The sequence below is a fragment of the Euleptes europaea genome, chromosome 15, assembly GCF_029931775.1.
Source record: "Euleptes europaea isolate rEulEur1 chromosome 15, rEulEur1.hap1, whole genome shotgun sequence".
In the NCBI taxonomy this organism is placed as follows: Eukaryota; Metazoa; Chordata; class Lepidosauria; order Squamata; family Sphaerodactylidae; genus Euleptes; species Euleptes europaea.
The window spans coordinates 42,683,299-42,707,535 of NC_079326.1; the positions used below are offsets into that span (position 1 = coordinate 42,683,299).

Below are 24,237 nucleotides of genomic sequence, written 5' to 3' on the forward strand. Positions count from 1 at the left end.
CACAGAACTTAGTCTATGACTCTGAGCATCAAAAGGATACAAAACTGTGTGTTTAAACATGTAGAAGATATCTTACTTCTGCATCAAAGCGAGGATCTTGACATGCATCACTGATGTTCACTGGGAGACCCGTGGAAGCTACGAGTTCAGCAATGCTACTATTTACTAGCCAGTCGGAATAAGATGATGATGGTTTCTCCATGCTGTCTTTCAAACTATCACAAAAGCACAGCAAAGGAAGAAAAGAGGATAGTCACTGTTTTGTGAAAGCCCTTCTGCATAAGTCTATTTATCTATAAGTCTGGCAAGCATAGCCTTACTTCTATACAAATTCAGAGTAGCTCAATGGGTTTAGGCACAGAATAACAGACAGGCTGGTTTTAGAACAGAACTCTACATCGAAACCTAGATGTTGTAGGTATCTCAAAAGGCCATCTGCTGAAGAATGAACCTCAAACATCTGCAGCAACTTATTATGCATGACTTCCCCATAACTATGCAAAAGTCTGGAAATAAAGAAGGCAGTAATGCAGACACTTAAATTCCATAAGTGGTGCCTGCACAGGAGAGGGACAACACAACAGAAGCCTACTGAAATTTGCAGGGACCTATACAACCTTTGAAGTAAGGAAAAAAAATAAAGATTTCCCATTGTTATGTTAGCACCAACACTGTTTCATTCTCACAACAAAGACTGCTAAAGAATGTTTTTTCTTAAGCAATGCCGTAAGGCAGCCCTGTTCACAAATCAGTTACAATGAAGCATCTCAGTTTTAACTTAATTTCCCCCAGAGTCTACAACAGAAAAAAATGGATTAAATCTAAATATTTTAGCTTAACTAGTATGTATGAGAGACAAGGAATTGAGGAATTCACCTCCAATAACCTTTTTTCCTTCTCCTGACTAAAAATTGAGCCATTATGTAAATAGGGGGTAAGAAGCAACATTTAGTTAATGTTTTAAGTCAGAAGCCATAAAATAATTTGAGAAAAGAACGTATCTGACTACTTTGAATAAAATACCATGATTACCAATTTCATAAAAGCATACTAAGATGAAGAGAGAAAAGAATAAGTAACAAAACTGCTAGATCTGTCAGCCACAATGAAGGGAATGGTTTTGTTAGCTATGGAATTCTCCATGTGTTGACATCCACAGACATTATCTGTCTAAAAGAGAAAAAGTCCATAAGTGTTCAACAAAGTTACAAATAAAACTAAAAAGAAAGGAAGAAAAGAAAAAAAAGCAGGAAGTCTAAGAATTTTCACTCTTGTTGTTGTCAGTGAAAGCAATAACTAAGTTACATCATATTTGTTTTGATGGAAATTTAAAAACCTAAGCATAAAAATGTAAAAATGCAAAATCTGGTTAAATATTTCAAGATTTATTTCAGCAACCTCATGAACTTGAGAGGAAAAGAGTCTTTGAGAGCAAGATTCCAATTATTGAGGCACTGGCTCATAATTGGGCATCTTGCAAAATCCATCATGAAGTAGGAAAAGATTTAAAGTGCACAGCACCAATTAAGATCTGGACATTATTATTATACGAAGGGCTGACTAAATCAGCATTAGATTATGTGTGACAAGCGTTTGGAAGAAGCAAATAAATTCAAGTGGACAAAGCAAGAAATCATTCTAGAATTTATTTCTAACAGCTATTCTCTTGAGAGACCTTACTGGATTTATATAGGGATAAGTCTGTCTATTAGTGAAATACAGCTATTTGTTGTGAGCTAACGGATGTCACAAGGAGGAAGGAAGGAACCTAGAACATTCTGAGGGTCCACATAATGGGCATGTTTCACATATCCAGGGGGTATCAAACTAGGAGGTTGGCTGCATTGTGGATAAAGCATTTCACATTTTAAACAAACCCGAGTCTGATGTGGTAGAAAGAACTAAGTGCCTGATTTGTACAGGGAAACCAAGAACACCTGCTCAGACATGCAGTATACACAGGCCAGCTACCATATCTCACTTAAACCAACTTCACAGGATTTCCATGAGGATAAAAATCGGATAAACTCCTTCCCACCCCACCTCTTATATGCTGTCCTGAACACACTGGTGTGCAGGTATCTAAGAGCAAACACATAATAAATAAGAAAGACATTGCCTTTAAAGATGGAAAATAATAATGATTTTGAAAACTGGGGGGAGTGGGGTGGAAGAACTCAAAACCTAACCAAAGTAATAAAATGGCATCAGCAGGGAGTGGGAGAGCGCTTGCATCGTGATGCTCACCACTAATCACATAAGCAAGCATAGTGAATGGTCCAGAAACACTTTATGCTGCAAAACTGGGGTGTAGATCTGATCAATGGCGAAGAGGAAACCATGTAGGATACAATTTTTTTTTAAATCATTCATAACATCATAAACAATATCTAAGAGGAGTTTGTGGTTCCTGCAAAACTACATTCTGTATAGCGACCACATTACTAACAACGTGCATCATTTGGGGGAATTATATTTTCTCAGGTGCAACATATTGTAATTTGAGAGCATGAAAATGTTCAACACTCTTGCAAAAGAAGTAAATAATTAAGGGAAGATGTATACATGTGCAGCAAATGAGCAAATGCACAATAAACATATCATACAGGAAGGTCCTCGGGTTCTTGGAAAGCCCACTGCCAGCACGCAGCAGATACTGGACAAAAATCCGCCCATATTATAATTAAATTTTTACGAACAAAGGGTGGTCATTATGTCCCAGCTGCTCTTAAATTATTTCAAGCCAAGACATTGGCCCAGCTTCTATATGAGACCATGATAAGGCCTCCCTCCTCTCACTTTGCTCCTTTGGAACGGGTGCAAACAAAGTTCTTGAGAGCAGCTCTTCAACTTCCGAGCACATGTGCCAAATGCTATGCTGCGCCTGCAGACAGGCAAGATCAAAGTAGAGGCTAGGGTATGTCTTGCTTTTATCTACCTCAGGCTTAAGTTAAACGTAAACCCTCAAGGCCTAACCCCCTTGATTCTTCAAGATAACTACCACTCTACATGGCTGAAGGCAGTTAGAGGCAAGTTGGCTGAGTTGGGTTTTTCCCCTCAATCGACCCTGGAAATGGGGTATGATCAGGAGAGGCAAGCTATAGAGCAAAGGATATTGGATACGGAGCACCAAAAAGATTTAGAGGAGGCACCGACTTTTCTATTTGCAGAACAGTCTAGATATGTAGCCTCACCTGCAGCTTATCTCTCCCAACTAGAGATTTACCCTTGCTAGGTGCCAAGCTCTTTCTTTGACGGTTCTGGACAGGAGATATAGAAAGGTTCCCTTGGTGGACAGGGTAAGTCCCTGTGTTTTAAGGGAGATTGAAACGGAGCACGTTCTACTGCACTGTCCATTATACCAAGAGGTACGTTTTAAGTTTGTCTCCCCCTGGCTTAACAGGCATCCCAGCCATTCAGGTCGGGGTATCCAAAAACATTGCTCATAGACGAAAACCCACAGGTTACAGCAGAAATGGCAAAGTTCTGTGCGGCAGCCTATAGAATCCGTCAGATGCTGTTGAGAATGCCGGTCAAAACAATTTTGACGTGTAGTATAACTAGTTTACAATAACTGTGCAAATAACTAATTTATAATTTGTGTAAACCTGTGGTTAGAGTGTAAGACTAAGGGTTTCTGGTGGAAAATTGTGAAGAGCTGTGCTGGTCTGTGACTGTTTTAAATAAAGATCGATTGATACAGGAAGGTCCTAAATTTGGGCTTCTTAAAAAAAAGAGAACAATTAGCTTTCCAGCTAAATCTAGTAGTTGAAGAGTTTTCATAAACTCTTTGGGGCTAGTTGTTTTGGCTTTGGCTTTAACTGAGGATGTTTTAACTATTATTGGAAGTCACCTTGAATCAAGAGGAAAGGCAGGATATAAACTTTCTGATGATTAATTAATTAATTAAACAAGATGAACAACTAGCTTCAGTATAATCATATGAAATCTAACCTGTTCTCGGTATCTGCACTGCACTTTGGAGACATCAGCTCGAACGATTTGGTAAATTTCACCACCTGTCAGAGTAAAAAATAAAATAAAGACAGATATAGAGATATAGGGATATAGGTTAGATATATGTAATGAGTTTCAGATTTTTCATGAAACATTTATATATAAGTCCAGGGGATAATCAATTATCAGCTTATAATAGTCATCACGTAAAATGAGTAGACAACTTCCAGCAAGTGAGAAGACAATGGCACACCAGACCATTCTGCTTGGCATCCAGGGATCAGATCTTGACCCAAGCAACCAGGGTACCGGCGGCACTGCTATGACCAATGACATGGGAGAAGGCAACTGGCACAGCTTATTCTGGTCAAGTACTACCAGACCACCTCAGCCAAGCCCAAGGTGAACCCCTCATATACTTGCAGGACTGCTGGACCTTGACATGCTCCAAGCGTGTCTGGTCAAGTACTACCCTCATATTACACACACACACACACACACTTTATTTGCTGACACACCAACATTTTCATAGGTAGATGTTGCATTTTTTTCTGTACTTGGGCCAACAGGTTGCTCACTCCAGCATAGGACACACTGTTTTTAGCCCTGATTAAATAATTCTGAATGAATTCTAGCCTTTCTGGCAAGTGTTAGAATCACAACCCTGGGGCATGTCTCAAGATCACTGACCTTCCCTTATTATTTTTATCCCTTCAGTAGTTCTTTCATTGTGAAACATGTTAATAAAGGAATAAAAAAAAAATTCTTGGTCACTCCCCACCATCACCACAGTATATATTTATGGAAGCAGTTGGATGATTCCCTATAATGTCAATTCCATTAAATGAATTTCCCATACAATCACTAATGCACCATAGTATCAACAACTCACTCTTTGAAGAAGTGGCACACCTAAGTATCAGAAAGGACATTTAGAATGAATGTAACCAATTTGGCACTTAGATCTCAACATTCCCAGTTAAATGATGTAAAACATGTTTGGGAACAGTTCTCTGTCTAACTAAAAACTTGGAGAGGTACTGTCAATCAAAACAGACAATGCAGGACTGGAAGGATTAATGCGTGCAATGGTCCTTTGTACAGAGCACACCAGTGCTTTCAGAGAGGGGCAGTAGAACTAGAAAGGGTAGAGAGATCAGTTCCTGTATCTTTCCTATTGCCTGCTCTGCTGCTATCTCTTGGTTTTACCCAGAATGCTACTCTTAGAGGTTCCTTCCTTCCAACTAACCCCTTCTCTTCCTATTTATTTATCTAACGGTGGCAAAATGTGCTCTTCAAGCTCTTCGTCCTATCTTAGATAGATAGCTAGAGTGCTTATTCTTCCTTTCATCTCCTAGTAAGGGGCTCCTCAACAGTAATGGGCTTCTATTTCTTCTTCAAAGCAGCCCCGTGTGAACTTTATTCCTAAATCTGTGCCCCCCGCCATCCACAGCACAATTCAAGCTTTCTAAGGGCCAAAATACACATTATGTTTGTTCACTAGATGCCTCTGGGTTTCCCAAACTCAACTTGTTTTCCCTGCAATCACAGGTCAGCTGCAGCAATGTCATTTTAAAGATCAGAGGGAGTCTTTTCAAGCTTGAACTACTGGATTACTCTGCACCGCTTTGAGACTAAAAAAAAATGACATTCCTGCACCTGAAGCATGACTGCAGGGAGAACAAGATGGGTTCAGGAAACCCAGAGTCATCTAGTAAATAAACGTATCCTGTATTTGGCCCTAAATCCCATTAGCAGTTTCCTATTTTTTACATTTTTTTAATTTTATGGTCTTCCTTTCTTGCTGAGATTCAAGGCGGATTACAGGATATGAAACAGTACATCCAGACAGCGTAAAACAACCAATGAACACCACAACTGGACTAGGATTACAGAATCGGAGAGCAATGCAAACAAATTATTTAATGCAAGGTTTACTATAAACAATACAGAACATGTATCATAAACCACCTAAGGCAAGGTGTACGGATATACACGGCTGTACTAATATAAACATGCTCCTAGCCTTCACTCAAAAGCTTAAAAACAATTTAAAGAAATCTAACGCTGGCAAAACTGAATGAAGGCATAAGGGGAAACAGCGGTGCATGATATAAAAACCTCTGATAACAAATTTCAGGTAATGAACTTCCCACTGCTGGCTTACATTAATGCCGCAGGAAGATAATTACGCATTAGACAAGCAGACAATCGTTCATTGTTAGCCAGGGGAAAAAAACACAAGCAGTTAATTTTAAAAAAATATCATTTTATCTTTTTTTATCGTCATAGTGACAGAGCCCAACCGGTCATTTGTTCCAAGCAACAAGGAAACCGCCACAGGAGACAGAAGTTTGGGCCCTGTCCAGTCCTGTAAGTTTACCAAAGAGAAGCAGTATTATTTTAAAAAAATAATACACATCAGAAACAGCTTACTTTATTTCTTACACGGCTCATGATTCCAGCCCCTGTCAGCATCTTTCAACATAGTGGGAAGACAGGTTGCCTAGTTCAGCTACAATACCCCATATCTATTCTGTCTTCTCCTCCAGCCCCGCAGGCATCCTTGGGATACTTTCTGACGCCAGCCTTTCCAGTAGATATCTGGCCTGCAATTCACTTACAAACCACGCAGTCAGGCAGAGAAAGGGAAGCAATCCCTGCAAGCGATCATCAGCCAAGGGAGGCGGCTGTTGCTGTCTTTGTCATAAACAGCAAAAGTAGTTGAAATCCCCTAACTCAGGAATATTTTCTTATAACGAAGCACCTTCTGTTTCGGGGACTACATTTTTTTTTGTTACTGTCGATGCTAGCAGCAGTCGGGAAGTACACTGAGGCCACAGCAGAATGACAGAGCAGACTCCTGAAGCATAGTTAAATTGTGGAACTCCCTGCCCCAGGATGTGGTGATGGCTGCCAACGCGGAAGGCTTTAAGAGTGGAGTGGACATGTTCAAGGAGGAGAGGGCTATTCACGGCTACTAGTAAAAATGGATACTAGTCATGATGCATACCTGTTCTCTCTAGTATCAGAGGACCATGCCTATTATATTAGGTGCTGTGGCAGGATGCTGTGGCAGTCATCTTGTTTGTGGGCTTCCTAGAGGCACCTGATTGGCCACTTTGTGAATTCAGGAATGGGCTGCCCCTGTATCAAAGGGGTTCTGGCTTTAGATTAGTAAACTGCATTGTAGAAAACTCACAGTAAAATAAATTCAGCACTGTTACTATAGATCTTTCTACATGACAACTTTATACCGGTTTTATACCAGTTTAATCATCACAGGGATGCCTTCCTAATAATCTTGGGGATTGTAACTCAGTGAGGTTGCCAAAAATTCTCTGTTTGAGATTCCTAGCCCCTTACAAAGCTACAGTGCCCAGATTTTCTGGGAAGATGAAACTCTAAGTTGGTATATTTAACAAAAACCTTGTATTTTAACAGGAACACAGATGCTTCTTTTTGACAGAAAAGCAAAAACCATGAATTTTAACATACAAAATATTTTCAAAAGAGACCACTTACTGGCGATTCGATGTCCTCAAGAAGTAATACAGAGCAACGCTCACACTTCAGTAGAGTTTGGGCTCGGTGCATAATTTTCTTCACAATTTTCTCTAAGTCTGTCTGTTCTTCAAAGAGATCATTAACCACCTCTAGCAAGGCCTGCACATACGGGACGGAAAACCAGGTGATGAATAAATGTGTGTGGCATTTTTGTATCCAACAGTTATAATTTTATGTTTCCTTTCTTGCAAATTAAATTCAGCTGCAGAAGAAGAGAAAGGGCAGCTGCCCTTATCACAGATCCCAGCCCAGCTTCAGTGAACTCAATGAGAAATGTTCTGTTTGTTTGTTCCTGGTAGGATTAGAAATGAGAAACCACTTCAGTGTTTCACACAAATGATTTAAGATATCAGAAATAACTGAACTGATTCTAGAATGAGCTGTTCCACGCTAACTTTGGAACCCCAAGCACCAAGGGTACCATGAGTATTCCCAGAAAAACAATAACTGCATTGCAGTTTACAGTTACACAGACTTAAGTCCTACTGTAATGAATAACAGTTACAGAGCAGTCCTAAAGTTCGGCTATACCAGATGGAGAGATTTACCATACAATCCTAAAGACACCTTCCTGGGAGTAATTTCCATTGAGTCAAGTAGGATTCTTAGAAAGGATCTTAGACACGCTGAGGACCAAATTAGACACGGGGGTGTCCTCGCAACTGCCACAAGGACGCCACAGCCATTTTGAAGTCACATTAAAACGCTGCGAGGGCTTGATCCTGATTGGGCCTGGGTTGTGGGCTGAGGTGCTCATGTTTCTCCCTACCTGCCAGAATGGATGCACCCTTCCCCGTGGCTGTTTTGGCACTTAAAAAAGCATTGGGGGGACGACGACAAAAGTGCTGCTCTGGGGGCCCAATCAAGATCAGGCTCTCACAGCATTTTTAAATGACTGTAAAACAGCAGAGTCCTCGTGGAAGAGGACGTTGTCAAGTCTAGTTTGTCCAGATTGGGTCTAATGTTGCAAAATCTCAGACATGCCTATGCATAAAGCTCCTGCCAGGCTTTTCTGACGAAAACCATAGACAGGGCTTGAACCTGGGATGTCAGATATGCTAAATCTGTGCTAGGCCCTTCAGTGCAGGCTTTTCCCTCCAGACATATATACGACTGGTTTCATCATCGGAACCTGTAGAGCAGGTGTGTCAAACATAAGGCCCGAGGGCCGGATCAAGACCCTTGAGAGCTCTTATCTGGCCCTCGAGGCAGCTGAGGCAGCCACACACACACACACACTCTCAATCTGGGCTGGCGAGGCATGGCCCAGCCCAACCAAGTGACATTTATGTCATATCCAGCCCTCGTAACAATTGAGTTTGACACCCCTGCCATAGAGGATTCCAAATGCCCCAAAAGGCCTTTTCTGAGGTCCCAGCAGACTGTCACTAGAGGAAAACCGGAGTACATGAAATGTGAATCGTCCTTCCTCCATTCCTCCACCTTCTGTATCATTGATACCACTCATTCCATCTTTCCTCCACCTTCTGTATTATTGCTGGTTAAGATATGAATATTACTTTATTCCCACCTTCCCCCTGATGGGACTCAAACAGTTAACTTCTGTTTCCCGGCGTGGGGTCAAACTGGCTCCTGTGGAGCTTCGCTGGCATCAGTGGGGCTTTAGGATTCCTCTGTTGAAGCTGCGTAGTGTGTCACATTGAAACCACTAAATTTCCTTTCATTATAATTCTAAAATCAGAGATGCAAAACACTACTTTGTTCGGATGTCACAGTTTTGCACTTTCAGATTCAGCTGTCGGATTTGTGTGTTGCACAATGCAAGTTGCTTTTTTTCCAGTTCTTGCGCATCCCACATGTTTTAATATAATATGTCAAATTAATTCCAAGAACCAGTAAATTAAGTCTGTGGAGTTACACTACTCTTCAGCATGATGCCATTATTTCTGTGCCTCTGCATATTGCAGTGGTATTACAATTCAACCATATCGCTGAACAAAAATCAAGCAAAAACAGAACAATTAGATACTCTAAATCTTGTTTTATGTAAGCAACATGTCAAACCATTAAAAGAGTTTCTGTGTTGGCCAACTCAGATATCCTCTACTCTGAAAAACCAAATGCGGCTGAAAGTGCCGTTGAATGCACCAGGACCAACTTCTGAATAAACATGCGTTGGATTTCGTTGAAATTTAGCTTCTTTGGCCTCAACTAGACTGCACACGTGTCACAAGTTAGGCTGTGTCACAGATAACATCAGGGAACTAAAGTTCCCAAGCACTGCGGGGCCAGATTCAGCTGGCGAGCATGGCACGGGGTGATGAGGGGCCTCAACCTTCCTTCCCACATCATTTTCGCAAGCTGAAAGAGCTGCGGAGGGGTGGGAGACATTTGCCCCACTGTGGAGCTCCATGTGTACTGACTGCAAAGGGGCAAGCAGCCCTTCCCCCCTGCCATTTCAGCACAGGAAAATGGCACTGGAAGGAAGGCTGAAGCCCCTCCTCCCCCCCAAGGCATACTTCTGAGCCGAATCTGACCCCACAGCATTTGGGAAAATTCATTCCTTGACATAACATGTGACAGGAATTGGGTTGGGGAACCCCTGACCCAACTCCTGTCACATATATTGTCCTATTGAACGCTCATACAAGAAGCTCTTTACTCTGGCCAGCAGAGCAAAACTTGTTGACAGAAAAACACAAACACTGACCAGCGAAACCGTGTATTTTCCTCTGCGTAATGTGAGCTAACCAAATGATTTATTGGGAAATAAGGGACAATTCATCAGCAAATGTGTAGCATGTGATTATGAACAGCTGATACATGAAGGAAAGAAAATTATAGAAGTAATTGGGAGATGTCCAAGTTGCTTGTTGTTGTTTTTACTTACTCTGCTCCTGTCATACTCCTTCCTGGAAGCAGCAAATAGCTGAGCATTAGAGATGGCAATCCCACAGAATGGAAGATACATTTCCATTACCTTGTACAAAAAGAAATGGCAGGTTGTTAATTGAATTTTTTAAAAGCCTAGTTGTCCTATTTCCCACTGAGGTGGTGAATCGGTATCTTGGCTGTACCACTTCAGACTGCAGATGCTCATGTGAGTGAGTTAATGCTCCTCTACCGGAAAAAAATTCTACATGTTCTTTCAAAAGAAATTATTTACAATTTGTCCAGTTGAATAAAATACACTGGAATTGGAAGCAATAAAATTTGAAAAATGCAATACAATAACTCATACATAAAAGTTATAGCTTATATGTTATTTGCTGTAAAGGTCTTGGAGCAAATGAAATAGGTCAAATTTTGCAACAGACAAAATAAACAAATCAGCACAAAGAATATGAAAAACATTGGTTAGTGCACTTAGAAGAACGGAGACCTCTATTGTCTGGCATCTAAAGCCGTTAGCTTGCACTAACCGCTGGCCTATTCATTCAGGATCAAATCCTAGATGAGCTATTTTTCCTAGGACCAGCCAGGCATTCAATATATTTATAACATCCTGTACAAGAATTGCATTTTATCAAGAGCGTGGGTGGGTTTTTTCCTCCATTTCAAACATGGATTGGACATTGGTGTGATCATCTGCCCTCCAGTTTATAACTCTGGAGCGCAGTCACTGGAATTCTACATGTTCTTAAGTCTCCAGAAGAGGGAGTGGAGATTTCTACCAATTCTGCATTCCCACAGCACAATCCCACTTTGTCTTTATGCGTTCCTGAGGTTCTACAGATTGCTAGGAACAAAATGTCAGGGGCACTCAGAGCACTGCAGTGGGAGGGGAAAGTGGGGGAAGTCCTGCTCTGCTAGATTCGTAGATCACTGGATACATGCTATTAAAATCACCAGTATTCTGTAGGTTCTACACATTGAGGAATTATTTCTGGATAATCCTTGCCATGGCTCCTTTAAGAACACGAACAAATCTGAAGAAACTGAGAATTCCACATAATGAACTTTTTTCGTAGCACCACTGAACCAAATCTTTTAAAACCCACTTAATTTGGCAAGTTAGAATTAGGAAGATGATTCTATGCTAAGAGAAAGGAGTAGGGTTCAGAATCAAATCTCAGAACATGGGATGAACAACAGAGAAGGGAGAGGATTTTGCAATCTTTGATGACTCTTCAGTTCTCACCTTGAACATTATTCCTGCTCTAAAATGACTTTCTTCATGAGGGATCATGCAGACATACTCTGTCTATTAGCAATATATGGAATTTAATTCCTGCAAGAGAGAGGTGATCTCTGCTGATACTCTCTTCCCAATCTAGTCATCCTTATGCCTGTTTCACACTGCAACATACTGATGAGTTAAGCTTTTATTTTAGAAAGTTCATGCCGCAATACATTTGCTCATGTTTCAGGTGCCACAAGTCTTTTTTTAAAAAAAAAAAAAAAAAAACAGGAAGAATTACGATCAGGATTCTCAGTCAAGAAGACAAAGCAGTCACCGTAGCAAGTTTGAAGGGCTGAAGTCAGCTGAGAAATCATAGAGGGAGAGCTGGGGAGTGGGAAGGGCAGAGAGAAAGATGCAAACTATTTCCTTTGGTCAGCAGTAGAAAGGAGTTGTGCGTGGTGTAGTGATTAAGAGTGGTGGTTTGGAGCAGTGGAGTCTGATCTGGAGAACTGGGTTTGATTCCCCACTCCTCTACATGAGTGGTGGAGGCTAATCTGGTGAACTGGATTTGTTTCCCCACTCTACCCAGCTTGCTGGGGGTACAGGGAAGATGACTGGGGAAGGCACTGGCAAACCACCCCGCAAACAAAGTCTGCCTAGTAAATGTCGGGATGTGATGTCACCCTGTGGGTCAGGAATGACCCAGTGCTTGCACAGGGGACATTTGCCTTTTTTTACACATGAAGCCAGCTGGGTGACCTTGGGCTAGTCACACACTCTCAGCCCCACCGACCTCACAGGGTGTCTGTTGTGGGGAGAGGAAGTGAAGGAGATTGTAAGCCGGTTTGAGTCTCCCTTAAGGGTAGAGAAAGTCGGCATATAAAAACCAACTCCTACTCCTCCTACTACTACTCCTCTTCCTCTTCTTATTCTTCCCGTGCCCTTTCCGTCTCCTGAGGGAATTTGGACGAATGTATAGAAAGTTTGTTTATATTTTAGATTTATATCCTGCCTGCCCCCACTACAGCGGGGCTCGGGGCAGGTAAGAACAAGTCAATATACGTTTTAAAACAAATGTTAAAACAGATTAAAATCCATAAAATAATACAAATAATAAAGATGATGCCGAAAGCTCCCAGCAGACTCCCAGTATAGACTCTTAGATCACCAAGTTTTGTTTTGCAAGGAGAGGAACCACACCCTGCCAAACTCCCCAAACTCAGCTGCCCATGTGTTGACTGATGGAGTTCAGGAAAAATATATAGATGTAATATTTGGATCATATGGCTGCTTTTACAAAAAGATACACAGAAGTCATTGTTCTAGGCTGACAGCTGCAAGGTGTGTGGCTCCTTAGAATTCAGATTAGTGAGATTATCCTGTCGAATCATCTGACCGTACGCTGCATGGTTTCCTGGAAGCCATTCCCCTGTTAAAATTAAGCCATCGCTCAACACCAGCATTTTCATCCTGCAATTCTACAAGTGACACCCAATACTAGCCATATTGGGTTACGCACTCTTCAGTATTTTACCAGGAGAACTTTAGTTAAATAATTTTAAAAAAAAACTATTGAATACTAGCCCAGTACTTGACCCTCTTCACCTCAAAATACTCTGAATAACAACACTAAGTGCTTGAAGTGGAAAGCATTTATATGCCACATTCGTCACTTCTGTGCATAAAACACAACAGATGTGTAAAAGCATGGGTACTCTTCTTTAAAATTCAAGATTTTTATATCACCTTCGCCCTGTTCAGTCCTTACAGTGCATAAGTGATCCTCTCAATATGGTCACATATGCATAAACATGTGTATTTTTCATCTTCAGTACCCACAATCAGAAATCTTGATTTTTTGAGGGTTCTAAAGCTGGAAAACCTGCATATTGTCCTATTCACACAAAATGGTGACCGTGAGTATTGGAAGGATCACAGTTACCATTCTATCCCAGAGGAAAGCAGGAATTCCTCCTTCTCCCAAGCAGCAGTCCCAATTTGCGACAGGCCCTTTTGCGCATTTGCTCACAAGTTGCCACTGGGATGTAAAAGCTACAGCATAGCTGCGAGTCCCCGTGGAGACCTCATGCAGTTTGTAGCATCTAGTTAGGCTCTCAGTGGTGTGATGATGTGTTCAAATAAAGAACTGCCCTTTAAATGAAGGGACTTCCTTTCAAATAAGAAACACCTGCCAACTCTAAGCAGCTGGAAACAGAAGGAACAGCGGAACCTTCTTCTTCTCTCTTTAAGCACTTCTGTCGCCAGGTTTACAGACCCATTCTGCTTAAGAGCAGGAGAGTGTTTCCTAAATAATGTAAGAGAGAACAGTATTTCTTTTCAAAGGCAATCTTGCTGGAATTAAATTACAGTGTGTTGTCACCCGTATGAGCTCACATATTCAAATAATAAGTTTAGTGATGCCGCCTCCCTTGAAAACTATTTCCTATATCACTAAAAATAGCCACAATATGTTCTACTGAGCTTATGAGTCCACAGACTAAAAAATCAATTGCAATACAGTTAGGTGTGAACACTCAACCAAATCACATTATGTTCTGGCATCTGTGCAACGTGTGTCTGGCAATGCTTACAGTCAAGGCCTCTGATCAAATCAGAGCATAACAGAAGTTTGTCCTTCACAGACATATTTCTCAGGGGAGATTACTATTTTGATTCCAAAACCACCCGCTGTTGCTGGTTTCAATGGTATGAAATTGTACACCATAGGCTCAAAATCCAGGGCCCATCACTTCCATGTTAACAATGGCATGTGGTCGAGCAGCTGCAGGTCTTCCTGAATGAGACATCTGTCCTCAGCCCTTCTCAGATCCACTCTAAGTGCTGAGTGCTTCTGTATACTCTTTTCCAGAAAATGAAATGCTGTCGCTGGATGCAACTGATTATGATGGGAGCCTGAGCATGTCAATGGTGACCTTATTTCAATAGAGAATAATTCGCCATTATTTACCATAATCCAATCTAACTGAACTTTTATCATTAGTCAGAAAAGCTGTTTGATGCCTTGGGGACCTTTTCAGCAGCTCTGGCCTTATCCGTTTCAACAACAACAACACACACACAAAAGTATATTGACGCTAAAAGCTGTGTCAAAGTGTTGAACATTAAACAAGCCTTTCAGAAAACAAAAGAAAATCTCCCAGTTGTTTAGATGAACGGCACTTAGTTGACATTTGCTGCTTTCTCCAAGAGTGTCTGACAACCCGTTCAATTTTTAATCGTGATGTTGTTGTTAGCATATTTTGGTATCAATCCAATCAACAGAATATTATAATAGCTGGCAATAACAAAACTGTGGATTATAATGTTCTCTGTAGAATATTAATGTCTTTCTGCCCCAGTTCAGCTCAGCAAGCGCAGAATAAATGGCAGAAGAATACTTATGACAGTATACTTCTTCTTGATGGGACAAGCAAATCCTTTATTACAGAAAAGACACATTGAAATACAGCAACTTCCTGTTGTCTCTTCATGTCATCTGACACCCTGGCCATATTCACCTTCTCAATGCTGTACAATAACAATGAAAAAGGGCTCTAGCTGAGGTAGGAAGCCCAAGTAATGGTTCTGTTTCAGGAGTGACCACAGACCAGGGTTTCTCGCACCTCTGGCATAAAAACTAAAAGGTAAAGGTAGTCCCCTGTGCAAGCACCGGGTCATTCCTAACCCATGGATTAAGTCACATCCCGACGTTTACTAGGCAGACTCTGTATAAGGGGTTGTTTGCCACTGCCTTCCCCAGTCATCTACCCTTTACCCCCAGCAAGCTGGGTACTCATTTTACCGACCTCGGAAGGATGGAAGGCTGAGTCAACCTTGAGCCGGCTAACTGAAACCAACTTCCGTCGGGATCGAACTCAGGTCGTGAGCAGAGCTTGGACTGCAGGACTGCAGCTTACCACTCTGCGCCACAGGGCTCTATGGCATAAAAACTACAGCTTCAAAATGTTTTCACAAGAAGTTTTTAAAAACTGGATCTTGGGCAGAATCTTGGTTGGGTAAAGGATTAAGGCTTTAACTAGCAGGATTGTCTTACCACTCTGCCCCCACCCCAAAAATGGCTTCTCTTTAAGCTTCATAGGGTCTTTGCTCCCCTTTCTCTTTTTTATATATTTCTATTGTAACTCTGTAGGCGAGCGATTTTTTATGTGGGAAAATCTCCTAGCTTTTGGGAAGTGCCCTAGAAGCACATGGTTCCGCTGGGAGAGCCTTCTGCTTGAGCGAGGCGAGTCAGCCGCCTGCTACTGTCTGACTCCTGGGCATGGAGCCACAGCTCTCAGCTGCAAAGCAGAGCCCATTAGAGGGCTGACCCTGTAAAAGGCACACAGGATCCTGTTGGGAAAATTCCCTTATCAGAGGGGTTATGGATCGTTTGATTATGGCTGGTGAAAGTCAATTAAGACACACGCACACAACGAATAGAGAAAGTCCTTTGTCTTAGCAAAATAAACTTTACTCACTATAAAAATAGGGTAGGGTAAACTTGAGTTTAAAAGAATAAATCCTTACTACATCTCTAGTTCCCTAAACTTTCCAGATTGCTGCTGGCAGGAATCTACTCTTAAGCACATGGCATTTTGAAGTGACAGAAATGCCCCATCCTCCCTGTTTGGGATCCAAAATGGTTCTGAGCTACTGCTCTTCTTCTTAGACAAAGGAAGAGCAGTAACATGCAGATTTTTGGGTACGTGACCAACAACATGTTTACAACTGATCTGACCAATAGCTAATTGACACATTGGAGATTACATCACCTTCTTGAACTGGTCAGCATCAATACAATCAATTTAACCCTTGTCTGTCTGACAAATAATGAAGCTCGCTATCTATTCCCCAACAGATCCCTGTGGGGCTCGCACCTGGAGCTTGCAAATGGTGCTTTGAAAAGGGCTTCTAACAGGGGAGTGGGGCTTGGGAGTTCAGTGCGAGAGGTCGGGGGGGGGGCAGGAGAGAATCCCTCTGGTCCAAGGAAAGAACAAGCTACACATCAGCAAGTCTCTATCCCCATCCCTTGCAGACATTAAAGGAAAAAAGCATATTGCCACAAGGGAAGAAGCTAGAGACTTACTTTAAAAAAAAAAAAAATGAAAGCTGGGAATTCAGAGAAACTGCTAAGCCTATTGTTACAATGCTCTAGAGATATATCACTATTTTAATGCCATTTACTTTTAAAAATTGTTTTCAGGGTGGGGGAAGGATAGGGAGTGGTTTGACCATGACAGTCCAATCATCAAAAAGTCCATTGGAGGTGGATGGAAGTGGGCAGGACAAAGAAAACCAACAGAAACCTTACACATGAGGAAAAAGCTGACTCAAAATCGGCTTCCAAAAACAATCGGGGCAAAAGCCAGGGGATCCACTTTCCATCTCAAAAGCACAAGAGACAAAACAACTGATTAATATAATGGGTTTTTCTGTTTATCATTCTTGCTCTAGGCAATGTAGATTCCACCCACAGCCATGCAGTACAGCATACTGTTCATCTTTGTTGCCCAAACAAAAAGCATATCACACACATCCTCTGCATTTCATGCCAGATTAAGATTTAATTAGAAATGACAAAGACCTTTCTAGATCCCAAATAACTAACATGAGCTTGATGTGTGTGTGTTTTTAAGCCACTTGAACAATCTGAAAACTCTGTACCAAATCTGCAGTCTTTTAAGGTGGAATTTGCCCCTGTCTCTTTCTCATTTCTCCTCCAGCAACAAATAGCAAAATAAAATGCATGGTGTGATGTCACTGTGCTCCACATTTCCCACCTCCACAAGTTGCAGCCAAAGAAACAAATGAGGGACCGGGAAATTCTCAGTGTGGTGACATCACAGGAGAGAAAGAAGAAAAGTACACAATAAGGGTTTGTGCTAGCAAAAATATTGCTTTAATTCCGTTTTGGGAAGTTGGGAAGGGCATACTTATTGTTATTGCTAAATACAGGGAATACTGTCGTATTGGAAAGGCATTCCAGAAATAGCAGGACAATACTACTGATATATAATGACAAGGATAAGCATGCCCTTCCTGACTCTCCCATGTGGAATTAAAACGGGGGCAGGAGAGATAGGAAGGGCCCCCATCTGATTGGTGGTACATGGGCCCTTTAAATTTTAAAGCACCATTATTTCCTATGGGGTAGACCTGGCCTTGGAATTCCAAAAGCCAGGTCTACCCCATAGGAAAAAATAGCCCTTTAAAATGTAAAGGACCCAAGTGCCGCAGATCAGCTATACAGCACCAGGAAAAAATGAGCGGTAGATCTGGCCTCCAGACTGCAGAGACCAGGTCTACCACTAGGGTTGCCAGGTCCCTCTTCGCAACGGGCAGGAGGTTTTAGGGGCGGAGCTTAAGGAGGGTGGGATTTGGGGAGGGGAGGGACTTCAATGCCATAGAGTCCAATGGCCAAAGCAGCCATTTTGTCCAGGTGAACTGATCTCTATCTGCTGGAGATCAGATGTAATAGAAGGAGATCTCCAGCTAGTACCTGGTGGTTCAATACAATATACAACAGTAAGCTCAATTTATATCAAACAATACCAAGTGTATTCAAAACAAAAAGCCACAGACAAGGACTATGCAAACAAACAACGGTGCTGAACAATAATTGTGTACTATATACAATATTTACAAAGAATAGTCACCACCAGATAAGTCCATCAAGCTATCCAGCTTATAGGTACTTGTATTGTCCGTAGACTCAAAGTTGAGCACCCGGCTTCTTCCGTTTCTTGAAATTCCCTTAAAAGGGTAATGCCAAATGTCCGGTGAGGACCACAACTGAATCAAGAGTGTTCAGAACTGGATCAGGAGGAGGAACGCAGATTCATGGTATTCATTGCGTTTCACCTAAGGCTTCATCAGCCTCAAATAGTTTCTCTAGTCGCCCAGTATACTTCAGCGAGTTTTCCAAGGCTTATGCTCAAAAGAGCTAAGTTAGTTTTCCAAGGCTTATCATAAGATCTGAGTTCCTCCTCCTGATCCGGTTCTGAACACTCTTGATTCAGTTGTGGTCCCCACCGGACATTGTCCAGCCTCTGCTTAAAGACTGCCAGTGAGGGGGAGCGCACCACTTCCCTAAGTAGCTGATTCCACTGTCGAACAACTCTTACTGTAAAAAAAAAGTTCCTAATGTCCAGGTACCTTTCCTCCTGCAATTTAAACCCACTAGTGCGAGTCCTATCTTCTGCTGCCAACAGGGACAGCTCTCTGCCCTCCTCTAAGTGACAGCCCTTCAAATACTTAAAGAAAGCAATCATGTCCCCCCTCAACCTCCTCTTCTCCAGACTAAACATTCCCAAACTCCCTCACCCATTATTTAAACCACTCTCCAGCTGGTAGCAAGTACACATGAACACATGAAGCTGCCTTGTACTGAATCAGACCCTTGGTCCATCAAAGTCAGTATTGTCTACTCAGACTGGCAGTGGCTCTCCAGGGTCTCAGGCAGAGGTCTTTCACATCACCTCTTTGCCTAGTCCCTTTAACTGGAGATGCCGGGGATTGAACCTGGGACCTTCTACATGCCAAGCAGATGCTCTATCCCTGAGCCACGGCCCCTCCCCGTGGAATACACCTGCCCATTATATTTTAAAAGCCCATTGTTTTCAATGCGGGTACACCTGGCCCACAATGGGAAAAAAATAGCCATTCAAAATTTAAAAGGGAGATACACACCAACTAGCTGGGGAGCATTCCCTCCTCCGAAGACACACTTGCCTCTCCTTAACATGATTTCTGTTTCTGAAATTATCAAATATTGGAATTGTCCGGGGGCAGGAGTGGAACACATGAACACACATGAACACATGAAGCTGCCTTATACTGAATCAGACCCTTGGTCTATCAAAGTCAGTATTGTCTACTCAGACTGGCAGCGGCTCTCCAGGGTCTCAGGCAGGGATCTTTCCCATCACCTACCTACCTAGTCCCTTTAACTGGAGATGCCAGGGATTGAACCTGGGACCTTCTGCATGCCAAGCAGATGCTCTACCACTGAACCACGCCCCCTCCCTGTGGATTATTGCTGACCTGAACCAATGCCTGAAATATCAGGCATCTTACTGGGTTGGCAGTATCTGACTGTACACCCCTAGTACCTAGGATTCTGTTTTTGATAGGAATCATGTTGTCTAGCAATATTTAATTCCACGCTTTTCCAGGCAAAGGAGCAGTGAAGTGTTACATTATTGACAATTCTTACATCTCTCTTCTCATTCCTAAACAGCTAAGCAGAATATGTATTTACAGTAGCTTCAAATGAAACTATTTGTCTTTGTACACTTTCTCCTGGGTAACTTTGTGAAATCTGCAGAGAAAAACAACAACACAGAACAAATGGCTCGGTGAACATTCTGTGAGAACAGCACTATGAGCAATCTCAGGAGCTGACATCCTGCAAAATGTAAAAACAGTGTTTCACTGTGATGCAAGCTTAACAGAGTGCCAAGAACCAAGCTAGCAAACACAGCGCTTATAATCTGCATGTTACTTCAGGGTATCATCTACGTTCTCAGACTATATCATAAATTTGCACAACATAAGAACACAAGAAAAGCCTTGCTGAATCAGACCAAGGGACATGAAGTCCAGCAGTCTGTTTACACAGGGGCCAACCAGGTGCCTGTAGCAACCACACAAACAAGGCGACTGCAGCAGCAGAATTTTCCTGCCTGTGTTCCACAGCACCTAATATAATAGGCATGCTCCTCTGATCCTGGAGAAAATAGGTATGCATCATCATGACTAGTATCCATTTTTACTAGTAGCCATAAATAGCCCTCTCCTCCATGAACATGTCCACTCCCCTCTTAAAGCCTTCCAATCTTACAACCACCTTCCCTTCCCTTCCCCACAACTGGTGGGGCTGAGAGAGCTCTAAGACAGCTGTGACTAGCCCAAGGTCACCCAGCTGGCTTTATGCGTAGGAGTGGGGAAACCAACCAAGTTCACCAGATTAGAGTCTGCCACTCATGTGAAAAAGTGGGGAATCAAACCCGATCCTCCAGGTTAGAGTCTACTGCTCCTAACCACTACTCTTAACCACTACACCACGCTGGCTCTCCCAACACTGGCCTATGTTACCTAGCAAAAGAAAAGTGTTTTTTCAGTACACTGATCGACGCTGATCCTTGCCTTCCCTGGACGCTCTGCACATAGAACTCTAGGGAACAAATGACATGTGTCTCACTTTGTACTAGGCTTAGTGGAAGAAAGGAGCGTGAGGGAACATTCGCTGATCTTGCCGCTTCTTTCCTTTCCTGAAGCTCAGCATGAAGGGGAAGGGGGCTGGTTCATGTTTCACTTTGTTCGGGCTTCGAAGGAAGCAGAAGCAGTGGCAGAAACGTGCGCTGCTTCCGTCATCTGAAATGCCCTGCAGAAAGGGAAGCAGACACTCTGCAGTTCCAGTGCCAGGAATGAACAAGAACAGCGTTCCATGCACATAGAAAAGATTACAGAAAAGGCCTGGAGAAACAGAGAGAGAGAGAGAGGTCTGGGCTCAAATACAGTGAGAAGGGTAAAGCACTCAAGATGCTGTGCATTTAAGAGAGCAGAGAGAACAAGGGAAATGGAGGGCCAGATAATTCAGGACTTTAAAAGTACAGAGCAGGTTTAAATGGATGGAAAAGATATCGGGAAGCCTGTGAACTGAGCAATAAAGGGAAGTACCATAATCCAGATGCTATGGATAATGCGCTCATCGGAATTCCGTACAGAAACTAAAAAGGAAAGAGGAAGATCAGAGGGGGAGGACAACCACTTCACAGTGGTCCAAACTAGAAATAATAAAAGCCCACACATGAACACATGAAGCTGCCTTATACTGAATCATACGCTTGGTCCATCAAAGTCAGTATTGTCTACTCAGACCGGTAGCGGCTCTCCAGGGTCTCAGGCAGAGAGGTCTTTCACATCACCTACTTGCGTAGCCCCTTTAACTGGAGATACCAGGGACAGTACCTGGGACTTTCTGCATGCCAAGCAGATGCTCTACCACTGAGCTACAGCCCCTCCCCACTTGAAACAGACTGATTTGTTTTGCGATGTTAAAAATTACAAAACAGCTGGATCTTGCACCTGAGTTAATTTTAATATGAAAAAAAGGAAGAGGAATAAAATGACTGATGTTCTCTTTCTTTTACTCTGGTCAGAAGAATGGGAAACTAATTCATCAATACTGATCAGAAGAAAGGTAGTTTAAGAAATCATGTCTTTTCCTTTCTGAAACAATTTGACTGCCTTCTACCGTATGAACTGATATCTCACTAGAGACAAACCTAGCAAGCTACGTATTTAAACTGGTTTATCAGTCATTCTTTCTTACCCAGGGAAACCTGCAGCACTCTCATTAAACTACAATCCAGCACCCTCATTAAACTTCATTTCTCTGCGGGGATGTTTGGGGTTTGGGAGGGGGAGAAGCAATGCTATTAAAGTGGTATACAATTGATATAAATTGGCAAGGTAGATATACCCCTGGGGAACTCAATGAGTAACTAGTGATGTATTGGAGGACGGTACAAAGCTCCTATAATAAAGTTCGGACTAAGACCTGCTGCTTATGATATGTCTGCTAGTACGAAAATACATTCTATTTCTTTACCTGTCAATGCAGATTTCAGATAGGGTTGAAATCTCTTTTCCAATGCACTGAACGTTTTCGCTCAACTACTTACATCCAGTTCTATAATACAATCCCTTAAAAAAAAAAACATGTCTATCTTAGACTCCAACGGCCTTCCAGATTATCATTTATTAAAAATAGCTGAGCAGCTGTTGTACAGTACTGTATGGGATCCATACATCATTCCTCTGGGTAGCACTTTTGTTGTGTGGAAATCGTATTTCCCCCAAAAGCTAACACATCAGTTGCAATGTAAATGCAATGTGTGATATTGCATGCTCCCCATGCTAGTCAATGACTGATACACTTGTGTAGAATCCAGTGTGCGGCTGCTGTAAAAAAGGCAAATTCCATGCTGGCTATAATTAGACGAGGAATAGAGAATAAAACTGCTGCTATCATACTGCCCTTGTACAAATCTATGGTGAGACCACACTTGGAATACTGGGTACAGTTCTGGTCACCACACCTAAAAAAGGATATTACAGAGCTTGAGAAGGTGCAGAAAAGAGCGAACAAAATTATTAGGGGACTAGAGCAACTGTCCTATGGGGAGCGGTTAAGATGCTTAGGGCTGTTTAGCTTGGAAAGAAGGCGGCTGAGGGGAGACAAGATAGAGGTCTATAAAATTATGCATGGTTTGGAGAGAGTGGACAGGGAGAGGTTTTTCTCCCTCTCCCATAATACTAGAACACGGGGTCATCTGCTAAAGCTGGAGGGTGAGAGATTCAAAACAGATAAACGGAAGTATTTTTTCACACAACACATAGTTAAATTGTGGAACTCCCTGCCCCAGGATGTGGTGATGGCTGCCAGCTTGGAGGGCTTTAAGAGGGGAGTGGACATATTCATGGAGGAGAGGGGTATTCATGGCTGTTAGTTAGAATGGATATTAGTCATGCTGCATACCTATTCTCTCTAGGAGCATGCCTATTATTTTGGGTGCGGTGGAACACAGGCAGGATGGTGCTGCTGCACTCGTCTTGTTAGTGGCTTCCTAGAGGCACCTGGTTGGCCACTGTGTGAACAGACTGCTGGACTTGACGGGCCTTGGTTTGATCCAGCAGGGCCTTTCTTATGTTCTTATGTTCTAGATGTATTTTAAGTAGCTAGTAAGAGCAAGATAATGACTTCCCTCCATCTGCACACCTATGTAATTTCACAATTTTGTTTTTATTTTTGTGCCACTTCCTCAGGTCTCTACCCTATGGGGGCATGAAAAGTGCTTTTTTCCTGCACTCCCAGACTGAGGGCGTCTTTTGTTTCCTAAGACCTTTTAAAAAAATAGCTGCCACCAACTGGATCTTCTCAGGTGACCCATGTGCACACCTCCTTTTAATCCTCCTACATAAGAGGTCAGAAATGCTCTAGTTGTTATAGTAAAGGCCCAGCAACTCTCACATTTTTTAATTTAAGTTTTTTTCTGTACTGTCTCTAAACTCTAGTCTAGACAAACTCGTTTCATTTGACTCCCAACTGTCATAGCATCAAGAATAAAAACTGATTTCTGCAAGCGGCAGGAAACATGTAAAGAAGAAAACAACCGTGAACCAATATGGGTTATTCTATCAAGCCACAAATTTTGGTTCACCAAAATAAAATTAGCTGTCATTAAGCCTAGTGCCGCTAGCTTATTTTGCTGAAGCCTTAAAGTTATATAAAAGGAAGCCAAAGCTAAATCAGCTTATATCTTATTTGAGCAAATACCTTTCATTTCATTTAGAATGTACAGGCCACCCAGGCAATAAATTCATGTACAGTTCCAAGGAGTCAGGGCATCTTTGTTGCTTATTATGAAGTCCCTTCTAGCCATCAATACAATTTGTAAACTGGAGGAATTAAAATAAGTCCATTGGCTCTCTTTTATTTCTACAGGAGTAGAAAATGGTTTTCTACCTAGAAACTGAAGTCTCATTACAGTGGTTCACAAGTTTGCTGGTATGAAAGAATTTAACATTAGGAAGGGCCCCCAATTCTGTAGTACAACGTATTT

General features: G+C 42.1%; 1 protein-coding gene across 1 annotated transcript in view; it reads right to left on the reverse strand.

Moving 5' to 3' along the window:
• The window catches only part of PDE11A (phosphodiesterase 11A), a 181,594-nt gene that overhangs the window by 108,265 nt on the left and 49,092 nt on the right, over positions 1-24,237 (reverse strand). The window contains exons 3-6 of the mRNA XM_056861194.1: positions 10,376-10,465; positions 7,483-7,623; positions 3,955-4,019; positions 77-215 (exon numbers count right to left, since the gene is read on the reverse strand). Of these exons, the coding sequence (XP_056717172.1) occupies positions 77-215; positions 3,955-4,019; positions 7,483-7,623; positions 10,376-10,465 (435 nt within the window). The remainder of the gene's footprint in view (positions 1-76; positions 216-3,954; positions 4,020-7,482; positions 7,624-10,375; positions 10,466-24,237) is intronic.